This window comes from Manis pentadactyla, chromosome 13 (assembly GCF_030020395.1).
Source record: "Manis pentadactyla isolate mManPen7 chromosome 13, mManPen7.hap1, whole genome shotgun sequence".
Lineage (NCBI taxonomy): Eukaryota > Metazoa > Chordata > Mammalia > Pholidota > Manidae > Manis > Manis pentadactyla.
Window position 1 is genome coordinate 50583022 of NC_080031.1, and position 13707 is coordinate 50596728.

Below are 13707 nucleotides of genomic sequence, written 5' to 3' on the forward strand. Positions count from 1 at the left end.
CCTTAGTTATTAAGCGTCTATCATCAAAATCTGCAAAGAGCCCACAGAGATTAAACAACATACCCAGGGTCTCTGGCTTAACCAACCTTCACATCCGGAGGTCCTGGTGTCAGAACTCATATTCTAAAGTAACACCATTTTCCTCACAAATTTTCATCTGTTTCACACAAAATAGGAATCCATTTAGCAGCATATTGTTCTTTTGTAAGAGTAAAGGATGGCCAAGCCGCATAGTTCTGTGTTTGTGTGAGGTGTCCAGTCTTACTTTTAAAACTGCCTTTTCCCAAGTGCATGCTCTTTAAATCAGACAACTGAGTTCACATCTGAGTGAAGGTGGACCATGAATTTTTGTCCCAATTACCTTCTCTCTGTGTAACAAAATGAGAATATTGAACCTACCTCAGTGTGAACATCAAAGTAAAATACTAAGCCAAATGAAGCCACGAGTAATTAGTGAAAGAAATTTTATGTTCATTATATTATTATAGTTTTTTATGATGTTAAACTTATTTTAGTCTGAGTGAAGATTTACATAATCCACTTAATGTGTCTTAAAGAGAATATAGAATTAAAATATTTAATGAAATCACCTGTGGTCAAAGTATGACTACATTTAGGGGAACAAACAAGGTGTAAACAGAATAAGGTGTTTAGTTTTTAAAGATATTGAAGTCTGGCAGTCAGGTAGAATGCAATTTCTTCAACTCACCCTTCTTCTGAAGTCTGTAGGTGCTACTTAGAATGTATCCCAGGACCCAGCAAAGCTGGGGCCGCCCCTGGCAGCCTGGTACCATCCTCACTAGGTCACTCTTTTGTTCAGTCCCCGAGAGGCAGGGCACACAATGCTGGCTAACATGCTCGGACAAAAAAAAAAGGAAAGGAAAAGTAGTGAAAGATGGGAGTAATATTAAACAAAAATGACAAAGGTAAAAGAATTAAAAATAATTTATAAACGTTATTTTTTTTAACTATTGTCTTACAGTTCATTTTGTATTTTTATCACTAAGTTTTCAGAAAAAACACAAAAACAAACTAGAAAATATATAGCTATATTAATAAATATATACTCGTATTTTTTACTTTGCAAATTCAACAGCCTCTTTTAATGTTCAAAATTTCTTGATCGAAAATTATTATGGATATATAATCATTTACCAGTAAAATATAAGAAATGTACTGTGAGCACCCAAGTCCTACATTGTGTGACCTATTTTCTGTTCTTCCTTGTTGGGTAAAAAGTACATGTTAGAGAAAAAAAATTTCTGATTTTCAATGGCACGATTACACAATCAAATTGGAATATTTTGTTATGGTACATATTTTTAAAAAACAAACTCATAATTCAAGCCCCATGGATGTGCTGGAACACATATATTACATAAATAACCAGTTAATGAAAATAGTTAATCTTTGAGAACTGAATGGAAACAGATTTTTCAGAAAATACATTAATACCAAGTGAACTAATATATAATTTTATTTAAATTAATCCTTTGACTCTCATATGTCATTTACAAGTGAACCATTAAGTTGTATCTACTTTGGAAGCAGCTACATGTCCTTTTTTCAAAGATAAAAATACTTCACAAGGAAAATACACACAGAGGTGGTGAGGTAATGCAAAAGTCCTTGGCATCATTGGTCACAGCAAAATTCAAACTGAAACAAAATGTGTTAGAAATACCTATGCTAGCATAGCTAAAATGAAGAAGATTGATATTATTCACACTTGTTATCAACTGGGAAAACGTATCCATGTGCTTTGCTGGTGGGATTACAGAATTGAACAACCATGTAGAAAACAGTTTATTAAAAGTTATTAATCTACCAAAAGAAATAAAATCATATCATATAAGGAAACTAAACACAATTTTAGTCACAATAGTTACAGCAGGAAAATAGCCCATGTGTCTATCAACAAATATTGGGCAACAAATGGTGATATATTCAGACAAGAGAATACTAATTAACAGTTAAAAAGAGCAGACTGCTGATGAAGCTAAAATTGTGCAGGAATCTTTGGAAACGTATGAAGTTTTGCAATGAGGACAGAAGACATACAAAGTACCTACTATATTTTCTAAATGGCATGGAATTTTAGGATGGACCAAACTAAAAGATACAGACACAAATCAAAGCAGGGGTTGTGATTCACTGGAAAAGGGCACAGGGACATTTCTGGGTGGGTCTGGTCTCAGGTTGGTGGGTGTGTAGTACAAGGGAGGTGTTATCAAAACTGATGAAAGATAGGCTTCAGAAGTAAGCATTCTGGTGTTTGCAAATTATACCTCAGTTGTGAAAAATATCAACAATTACATGTCAAAATTACTTGATGGCTTAGTTAATTCTGTGAACAAATATTGTGAGGTGCGGTATGGAAACATTTTTTAATAAGGACTTGTGATCAACAGATTTTTAGCAGTCCACAATTTATTTCTGATGACAATGTAATAGACAATCCCAATATATGGAGATCCATCAGTATTTCAAAGAAAAAGGGAAATAAGAGCTATAGATATAATGCAATAATAAATTCCCTCTAGGAATCTCTCACTCAGTTATTATTTAAGGCAGGACACTGGCCCATAAGCCTTGTCAGGGCTCCCTTGACATCATTGGTCCTCAGATTGTAGATGAGGGGGTTCAGCACAGGGGTGAAGATAGTATAAAATGTTGACACAACCTTGCCATGGTTAGCTGACCTATTAGATTTAGGTCTCATGTAGGAAAAAATGGCAGCTCCGTAAAACAGTCCCACCACAGCCAAATGTGAGGAGCATGTGCCAAAAGCCTTTCTACGGGCTTCCGCAGAATGCATCTGGAGAACAGCAGCCAGAATGAGACTATAGGAGTTCAGGATGAGGGAAAGTGGGACCAGGAGCATTAACACACAGCAGGTGTACATGGCGTACTCAAAGACAGATGTGTCAGTGTAGAGGCCGGCCTACGGCCGAGGCTGAGTCCCACTATGGCTGAACACTGCCCTTCCACTCTAGTTGACCAATGCCCTAAGGTGACGCACGCTTCCTGGGCGCCACCCTGCCTGGTTTGGTGGCATTAGCATAAGGAAGTTGCTCCTATAGGCTTGCATGATCTTGATCACCATAAGCCAGCTTCCTTTATATAAGGCATAAGCAGGAAAGAGAAGCACTCTCTCACTCTCCCACTCTCTCACTCTCTCACTCACTCACTCTCTCACTCTCTCACTCATTCTCTCTCAATCTCTGTCTCTCTCTCCTCTCATTCTTCCTCTCATTCGCTCCCCCCGGCTGTTGCTTCTTCTCACTCACCTTCTCCCGGCCTTCCGAGCAACAATAAACAACTGAAGTGAACCAGGTCTGTGTACGTATCGCTGTCGTCACCGCCACAAGGGGTGAACGCGGTATCTGGTGCCGAAACCCGGGAGTTTTTTTCTCCAACCACCCAGAGGAGAATCTGCCGGACGCGGACGCCATAGAGCTTCTTACCCTGAAGCAGTACCTGTGGACCCCGTTCGGAAGGATTGCTCGGGAAGGCGCCTCAGATGAGAAGGGTGAGTGGACCAACGAGCAAAGCAAATGTAGGAGTAGGAAAGGAGATAGCAAGCGGCTGTGGTGGGGATTTCTGTTTTGTCTGTCCGTCATAGTGTTCTTTGTTGTACTGTTTTGTTTTGTCAAAAATGTTATGAAAAGTTAGGGCGCCAGTGAAAGTTCGCGGGATAGCGACGAAGCCAGGAAAGTTCGCGGGATAGCGACGAAGCCAGGAAAGTTCGCAGGATAGCGACAAAGCAAGGAAAGTTCGCGGTATAGCGACGAATGCAGGTTAGCGATAAGAGTACCCTTTACCCATAAACTTAGAAGTAGCCTTTTATCCTTTAATCGCTAACATGGGATCTGAAGAGTCTAGAATTAGAGTAGAAGAGCCTTTGAGAGCACTCCTGAGGGCCAACGGAACCTCATTAAAAACAAAAACTGCAAGGGCTTTCCTCCACACAGTGGAGAAGCATGCTCCATGGTTCCTAGATGCAGGAAGAATCACTACCCCCGTGTGGGAAAAGTTAGGCGAGGATCTGCGCAACGCAGATCGCAGGGAGCCACTCCCGGTTAAGAGCTGCCTAAAGGAGAATAAACCTAGTTGTAGAGAAGCCATAAGGGAGGGAGAGGAGATTCTTGAGGAAGTGAAAGAGGAAAGAGACTCTGCGAGAGCATCTGAAAGAGGATCTACACAGGGGGGGTCCTCTGATGAGGAAGAGGACCAAGAATTATCAGGAGAAGAGTTAGAGGCTAGGGCTGCTCAGAGAGGACATCGGCCCACATTGTGCTCCTCACTGAGCCGACTGAGAATAAGCAGAGAGGAAGGAGAGACTAGCTCAGCCCCTCTCCCCAATAAGAGCAGTAAGGTAGAAGAGATTGTGCCAACAGCCCCAAATTATCCATTTTGCTCTCCAACCTATAGAGCAGAGCCACCCCTTTACCAGAGTTACTCATATTGTGGTGGCCAGGGGTGCCAAGAACAATTGGGCAAGAATAGATGGAGGGAATGTCTAACCATGGAGGGGAATGCAGCCTTCCCAGTAATAGAAGATCCAAACACCCAGCAAAGATACCATCAAGCCCTAGATTTTAAGCTTGTTAAAAGCCTAAAGGAAGCTGCCACCACCTATGGAGTGCAAGCAGCGTTCACTGTGGCCATAGTGGAGTCATTAGCCACTCAGAATCTAACACCAGATGATTGGGCTAATGTAGCCAGAGCATGCCTTACTGGAGGTCAGTACCTGCTATTCAAAACTGCGTGGGCAGAGCTTTCTCAAGACACTGCCCGGTGCAATGCTGCCACAGGGAACAATCAGTGGAACCTGGAGATGCTAATGGGCACAGGACCTTACCTAGGACAGCATAATCAGATAAATTACCCTCCAGCTGTGTATATGCAAATAGCTACAGCAACTGTCAAGTCCTGGAAAACACTCCAGGGCATTGGTGATTTACAGGGTCAATTATCTAAAGTACTCCAAGGACCAAATGAGCCTTATGCAGACATCTTGGCAAGGTTGATGCAAACTGCAGGCCATATAGTTGGAGATGTTGACACAGCCATGCCCCTAGTAAAACAGTTGGCCTATGAGCAAGCAAATAAATGGTGCAAGGAGGCTATCAGGCCTTGGAAAAATAAAGATTTAAATGTGTACCTCAAAGTTTGCAGGGACATCAATGACACTGTAGTGCAAGGACAGGTAATGGCTGCAGCCATAACTCAGGGACTGCAAAATGCACGCAGCAGGGCTACCCCTCACAGGGCATGCTTCTATTGCAAGCAGATGGGTCATTTAAAGCGAGATTGCCCAAAATTATGGCGATCAGAGGAGCCCGTGTGGGTTCCTCAGTGGCCCCTTACTAAAGAGAAAAGGGAAGCAGCCCACACATTAGTGCAAGAGCAAATTGCTGCAGGGCATCTTCAAAGTTCTACTTCCCCATGGAATACACCCATATTTGTCATAAGAAAGAAGTCAGGAAAATGGAGATTGCTGCATGATTTAAGAGCTGTAAATAATCAGATGATTCTCATGGGTTCAGTGCAATTAGGTTTACCATTGCCTATGGCCCTGCCAAAAGGTTGGAAATCAATTGTAATAGATATCAAAGATTGTTTCTTTTCCATCCCTCTTCATTCTGAGGACTGTAAAAAGTTTGCCTTCACTGTACCAGCCATCAACCATGATTGCCCAGATGAGTGGTATGAGTGGAAAGTGTTGCCACAAGGCATGGCAAATAGCCCTACTATGTGCCAGTTGTATGTGCATGAGGCCCTGGCAGAAGTTAGAAAAAAGTTCCCTGATGTAATTATCTATCATTATATGGATGATATTCTCTTATGTCATGAAAAGAATAGTAAAGTAGAAGAAGCCCTCTGCTTCTTGCAAGCACACTTTAAGATATGGGGTCTGGAACTAGCACCAGAGAAAATACAGTCAACTTGCACCAAACAGTATTTAGGAATTAAATTGGAAGATACTATTGCTAGGCCATTAAAAATAACCATAAGAACAGATCAATTAAAAACCCTTAATGATTTTCAAAAACTACTTGGAGATATAAATTGGGTAAGGCCATTCCTAAAGCTTACAGATGAAGAGCTCAGTCCATTATATGAGACACTGAAGGGCGATTCTGATTTATCATCTCCGCGCTGTCTCAGTAAGCAAGCCAAGGAAGCCTTGAGCCTAGTACAATCCCGCTTGCAGCTTGCCCAGGTAGATAGAATAGACTATGGCAAATTGCTATTCCTTATAGTGATACCCAGTAATAATAGCCCAACAGGGATACTTTGGCAGGAAGGGCCAATTCTCTGGGTATATCTGGCCCACTCTCCAGGAAAAACATTAAGATGGTATCCTCAGAGTATAGCTGATTTGATCATCAAGGGAATCAGGACAGCTATAAAAACATTTGGGATTCCCCCAAACATGATAATAACGCCTTATACTGCTGAGCAGATTGAATGTCTTACTGCATGCTGCGATGCATGGGCTGTTGCTTACACCATCACCAATGCTTCCTTTGACAACCACTACCCAAAACATCCTTGGCTACAGTTCTGCCTCTCTAATCCCGTCATCTTTCCTAAAAACACAAGATGTAATCCCATACCCAAAGCCAAGGTGGTGTTCACTGATGGGTCAAAGAATGGCATTGGGACTGTGGTCACTGGTGACCAATCTTGGACATTCAGTTTTCCAACCACTTCAGCCCAACAAACAGAGCTGTTGGCTGTAGCACAAGCCTTTACGCTTTTCTCACAGGAACCTTTTAACCTTTTAGCAGATAGTCAGTATGTAGTGACTGCTGTGTCCATCTTAGAGAATGTAAGTTATATTAGCCAGTCTTCCCCCGTTGCCAACATTTTTAGAAAGCTACAACAACTAATATGGACTCGATCAGAACCTTTCTTTATTGGACATGTAAGGGCCCACACTTCCCTCCCAGGACCCATTGCTGAGGGAAACAGACGTGCCGATGCCCTGACCCGTGAGTTTAACATCTTAGCTCTATTTGACCCTGTAGAACAAGCTGCTCAATTTCACAAACAATTCCATGTCAATGCACATACCCTTCACCTAAAATATAATATTACTAGAGACCAAGCAAGAGCCATAGTAGTCAGTTGCAAATGGTGTGTCACACTCCTACCCTCCATCTCAGAAGGAGTTAATCCAAAGGGGCTACTCCACAATCATATTTGGCAAATGGATGTTACCCATATTCCAGAATTCGGTAAGATGAAATATGTCCATGTGTCTGTAGACACCTGCTCAGGCATCATTTTTGCCTCTTGCCATACAGGAGAAAAATCTAGAGATGTCATATCTCACTGCCTCCAGGCATTTTTGGCCTGGGGAAAGCCCAAACATTTAAAAACTGACAATGGGCCAGTATATACATCCCAATCGCTCCTCAGCTTTTTAAAAACAATGGATATCACCCACACCACGGGCATTCCCTATAACCCTCAAGGGCAAGGCGTGGTAGAGCGTGCCAACCTGATCCTTAAAAATGCTCTCTATAAACAAAAAGGGAGAATAGGGGCAGACTTCAGATCCCCCAGAGACAAACTTAACATCATATTGTTCATTTTAAATTTTTTGACATTGGACAAAGATGGCCACAGTGCAGCAGAGCGGCATATTCGCCGTTCCAGGCCTAAAGACATGCCCGCAGTTATGTGGAAGGATGTATTGGAAGGATCATGGAAAGGCCCGGATCCAGTGTTAATCTGGAACCGAGGCTCTGTTTGTGTTTTCCCACAGGACCGAAACAATCCCATCTGGGTGCCTGAATGCCTGACACGGAGAGTGGCAAGACCAGAACCGGAAGTGCGAGATGCCAACGCCACTGATGCTCATCCTGCTACTGATTCTTCAGCAGGCGATAGCGGAACCCAGAGAACTATGGGGTCTGGTGAAGGCTTGGCCTATTCCACTCCCGGTGACTGAAACTGCACATACCTTTCCCGCCTTTTTCTCTACCTATAGTACACTTAATCTCCCATATCTGCCTTTTGACAGCTCTATGTGTTACTGGCATTCCTTTCATAACCTCTCTAAAGCTGCCAATCTGTCCAGGAAATTAGGCAAGATGTTATCCACCAATTGGTCCAGTGAGTTTGATGTGCTCACCACTCAGCTATGGCAAGAAATATTGAATGTTAGTCCCCAAAAGTTAGAGGCGCTGTCTGTAGCTCAGTTTGCTGAAGCCGTGCTAAATGCCACCAAAGCCTGGTCAGGCATGGGTGTTCTGTTCGATGCAATGGCAACATCGGAAAGTGCGGATGGCTCTGGTGCAGGCCATGGCAGCTATAGAAGAAGGCATCTCCCCTAGGGTGTAGCACAATATGTTGGACCAGTAGTCAAAGACGGGTAAGATCAGGAGGTACGCATACCAACCTAAGACAGGGCGCAGACCTTAGCTGTCTGTTGCCTTATGACGGGTAAGGATGCTGCGCCTCCCTGACAACCTAAGACAGGCATGGTCCCCGAGCCTCATTGTGTTAAAAAACAAAAAAGGGGGAGATGTAGGGGCCGGCCTACGGCCGAGGCTGAGTCCCACTATGGCTGAACACCGCCCTTCCACTCTAGTTGACCAATGCCCTAAGGTGGCGCACGCTTCCTGGGCGCCACCCTGCCTGGTTTGGTGGCATTAGCATAAGGAAGTTGCTCCTATAGGCTTGCATGATCTTGATCACCATAAGCCAGCTTCCTTTATATAAGGCATAAGCAAGAAAGAGAAGCACTCTCTCACTCTCCCACTCTCTCACTCTCTCACTCACTCACTCTCTCACTCTCTCACTAATTCTCTCTCAATCTCTGTCTCTCTCTCCTCTCATTCTTCCTCTCATTCGCTCCCCCCGGCTGTTGCTTCTTCTCACTCACCTTCTCCCGGCCTTCCGAGCAACAATAAACAACTGAAGTGAACCAGGTCTGTGTACGTATCGCTGTCGTCACCGCCACAAGGGGTGAATACGGTATGTCAGCACAAGCCAATAACATAAACATGCTTATTAAAAATGAATTATTTCATAATGAATGTTACAAGTATATTAAATATGGAAATGTATTGAAACCTACCAAAATCAGGTATTTCCTGACATTGACTAATTCAGAAAGTTATTTTCTCCTTCCATACAAGAAGATATATAGTCTCTGGTCTGGAAACTGGAAAGACTAACTCTGCAGATGGGCATATACCTTCCCTTGGAATTGTTAGTGCATATAGTTTTACTTTATTGTGTTGTACACTGAAAACATAATGATCTTCTGAGCATGTTATCCAGAATTGCAAGACTGATACTTCATGCACTCTTTCATTAACTGCATAAAGGCACTTGTGTTATGACACTATTTCCCCTCTATGTCACAGAAACACAATATTTTCTCAATAAAGAAGAGAAAATAAAACTCCCGAGTTCTCCCAACACCAAGATAAATTAATTTCTTCTTCTGTCTCAATAAAATCAACATACTTAAAGGCAATTTCATTTCTGATATGTTGGTATGAAACTGTTCTGCGTTGTTGAATAAATATGACCAGCAATGGGGTGGTAATTCAGTCTCAAGGATATGATGTAATCCAGTGAAGTGGAAAGGCTGCAGGAGGCCCCGAACTCTGTGGTCGTTCCTTCTCCCCCACTGTGTGCAGCTGTCTCACACAGGAAGCTGGTGAGGACAGAAAGGCAGTGTGAAGCCTCACTCAGTCCCTAACTCCGTTGCTTGAGTATCATCGTTGTACTGGTAGCATTCTGCTTGAAAATTTTAGGTGTTTATTTCAAAGTTAGACATCACAGGTACACATTTCCTCCCTGTCAAATGTATTTTGCATTTGTGAAAACTTTGTGATCTGCATGTCGTGTCTACAACATGGACTCCTAAGAGTTTGTACCCCTAGTAACTATGTAAATTCCCTAAAGATAGCCTCTAGTATGACTTTCCTCAAGGACCTCAAAATGCTCGCCATTTCTCTGTTTTGAGGGATTCTGATTTTTCATTGTTTTCACCTTCCTTACTGTTGAAGTGTTAGAACTCTAAACCAGTTTAAAGATCAATAGGTACTTTAGCAATGGTAGTGTTTTGGGAAAGTTTCATAACTTCATTTTTGCTACCATCTTACTTATTTTAGTGTACCCTGAGCAGAGGGGCATTAAGTTTTTCCATGCTGATGTGCATTCATAACCAACATCATTTTCCAGGACTCTGCTCATCTTCTCAGATTGAAAGTCTGCCAATTAAATAACTCCCCATTCCCCTTTCTGCCCATCCCTTGACAACAATTTTTTCACTCTGTCTCTCTAAGAACTTCAGGTAAGTGGAGTCATACAGTTTGTGTGTGTGTGTGTGTGTGTGTGTGTGTGTGTGTGTGTGTGTGACTGGCTTATTATATGTACCATAATGTCCTGAACATTTATCTATGTTCTAATATGTGCCAGCATTTCTTTCTCTTTTAAAGCTGAATAATATTCCTTTGTAAACATATACTACATTTTATTTATTAAATTATTCCCTAGTGTTTAGATTATGTAATGTTTCAATTATATGAAAGGCATGGTAGGTAGTTATATTTTCCTATGCTGTGATAATGTTCAATAAAATTTCTATTTACCTGTTCACATTACATAAGTGAAACAACTTGTCACTACTTATAATGTTTATAAACTTATACAAAGAGGATTCTGAGGGAAATTTCTAACAAACTGACTATGGGAAATAAATGTGAGGGAAATTAAATGAGGAAATAACTCATCTTGCAAATGAAGTACTAAAATGAAATTCTATGGAAACTAGAACTTGACACTATCTAGTGCAGGAATAGGAAAATTTAATACTCTGAAAAATGCACATTTTCTTTACATCTTCACTATAACTTCAGAATACTAGAAATTTTCTTCTGTTTCCATAGATTTTCATTTAGAATGGTGCTAAAATTATGACATCTCTACTTTAAATCACAAATTCTTCTCTTTTGCAATGCCACTAGAAGACACAAATAGAGCCTCTCCTTTTTCTCCTAAAATCATAGAACATTTAGAAAATTGTATATAATTTACTTTTGTATATTTTTTTCTAACCTCTCTTGCCCTCACTTAACAGTAAAACTATTAATGTTTTTCCCAAAGATTGGGAGGATTAATCAATCTGTTCTGTAAAAAGTAAAATAAGAATAGCCAAATCATTTATTTGACTGAATTGATAGGTCGTTTAAACAAGATTTTTACCTGATGACTGTCAAGCAACATACATTTTCATTCTTCAGATATAGAATAGAAAACAAGTGGAATTTATTTTGTAAAACTATATAGAGGAAGTAGTATAATTGGTGGGTTTTCTGAAGTTCAAAAGTCATAACCAATTACTAAATATTAATAGGTTAATGTGACCTACTCACTTATGATAAAAATGATGACCTCCAACATCACTGGATCTGCATCCCCTCTGAGCAGCATCCTCCTAAATTAGCTCTTCTGATATGACAGCATCAACTTGTTCATGTAAGTCTAGAGTGATCTATTAAGGGGTGTGGCTTACTACCTTTTCTTAATTATACTATGCAATTAATGCTCCTGAGCTGCATTGCATCTATTTGGATGACAAAGATGATTAATTTTGAAATATTCCAGAGTTGCCTTGGACTTCAATATATTTCCCCAAATCCTTTCAGAAAACTATTATTCATTAAAATAAGAAAAAATACTTAACAAGGAAAAGTAAAAGTAAATAAATAAATGTCCTTGGAAAGGGATGATGATTAGAAAATACATCAAGGAGTGAATTTATCTGATACTTTTTTAAACATTGATAAGAAAGAAAGACTAAGATGTGTTATTGAAACACAAGTTTTTGTTAAAGACAGTAATTAAATTGCTGAAGCACATGGGAGAATTCAATAATTTTTCTTGTTTGAACTTAATTTGATAGCATTTCTGTGTTCTAAGTTTCAACTTGTTTGTATCTAAATAGCATAATTCTTTTTATTTTATATATTAAAATATGGTGTTTGCTATCTAGGCCTTTTGTTTTTTGAATTGTATCTAAGTAAGACCTTTGGATCTAAGTAATGAAATCTATGATAATGCAGTAATAGCAGATTTTATGGTGCCAATTATTTTGTAGTTTAATTCTATCTGGGTAGATTTTCATGATTTTCTTATTATTTGAAATTTATAATTTGAGTTACTACAGGGAAGATGGCGGCGTGAGTAGAGCAGCGGAAATATCCTCCCAAAACCACATATATCTATGAAAATATAACAAAGACAACCCTTCCTAGAATAAAGACCAGAGGACACAGGACAATATCCAGACCACATCCGCACCTGAGAGAAACCAGCTCCGCATGAAGGGGGTAAGATACAAGCTCCGGCCCGGCGGGAGCTGAGCTCCCATCCCCCCAGCTCCTGGCGGGAGAAGAACAGGCAGAGCGGGAGGGAGACGGAGCACAGAACTGCCGAACACCCAGCTCCCACCATCCGGGCAAGAGCACAGACACAGAACGTGCCCAGAGGGCACTGGATGCTAGGAAAACAGGGCAGCAAGAACAGTGAGCGGGCACCGGAGGCCGGGCGACGGAGGACATAAGAAAAGCGCGCGAACAATGTTTTTTCTTTTTCTTTTTGCTGCTTTGTTTTGGCGAGCGCTTTTTGGAAGTCTTAAAGGGATAGGGAACCCAATACTAGGGAAACAGGGCAGCAAGACCGGTGAGCAGAGGCCTGAGGCTGGTGCCGGAGAATAAAGAAAAACGAGCGGCCACCTTTTTTTTTTTTATTTAAAAATTTTTTTTTTTTTTAATTTAAAATTTTTTTTTTTTTTGGTGGTTGTTGTTTTGTTTTGGCGGGTGCTTTTTGGAAGTCTTAAAGGGGCAGGGCAGGACACTTAATCCAGAGGTAGGGAATCCGGGGATCTCTGGGCACCCTAACCCCTGGGCTGCAGGGAGCAGGGAGGCCCCTTATGGAGATAAATAGCCTCCCAGCAGCTCCTGCTCCAACGCGACTCCACCACTTTGGAGCAGCAGCCCGAGCCAGGCCACGCCCACAACAACAGCGGAGATAAACTCCATAGCAGCCGGGCAGGAAGAAGAAACCCTGTCGGCGCGCAGCTGCCCAGCACAAGCCACAAGAGGACGCTGTTCTCCCAGGAGAAGAGGGCCACAAACCAACAAGAAGGGAAGTTCTTCCAGCCATCACTCGTCCCAGCTCTGCAAACTATTCCTATAACCATGAATAGGCAAAGCTACAGACAGACAAGATCACAATGACAACACCAGAGAAAGAGACAGACTTAACCAGTCTTCCTGAAAAAGAATTCAAAATAAGAATCACCAACATGCTGACAGAGATGCAGAGAAATACACAAGAGAAATGGGATGAAGTCCAGAGAGAGATCACAGATGCCAGAAAGGAGATCACAGAAATGAAACAAACTCTGGAAGGGTTTAAAAGCAGAATAGATAGGATGCAAGAGGCCATTGATGGAATTGAAACCAGAGAACAGGAACGCATAGAAGTTGACATAGAGAGAGACAAAAGGATCTCCAGGAATGAAACAATATTAAGAGAACTGTGTGACCAATCCAAAAGGAACAATACCCGTATTATAGGGGTCCCAGAAGAAGAAGAGAGAGGAAAGGAGATGGAAAGTATCTTAGAAGAAATAATTGCTGAAAACTTCCCCAAACTGGGGGAGGA

At 41.4% G+C, this 13707-nt stretch overlaps 1 protein-coding gene across 1 annotated transcript in view; it reads right to left on the minus strand.

Moving 5' to 3' along the window:
• Nucleotides 1-2554: 2554 nt before the first annotated feature.
• LOC118921046 (olfactory receptor 2AJ1-like) overlaps nucleotides 2555-13707 on the minus strand; it is a 41019-nt gene continuing 29866 nt past the window's right edge. Inside the window, exon 3 of the mRNA XM_057490457.1 lies at nucleotides 2555-2944. Coding sequence (XP_057346440.1) covers nucleotides 2555-2944 — 390 coding nt within the window. The remainder of the gene's footprint in view (nucleotides 2945-13707) is intronic.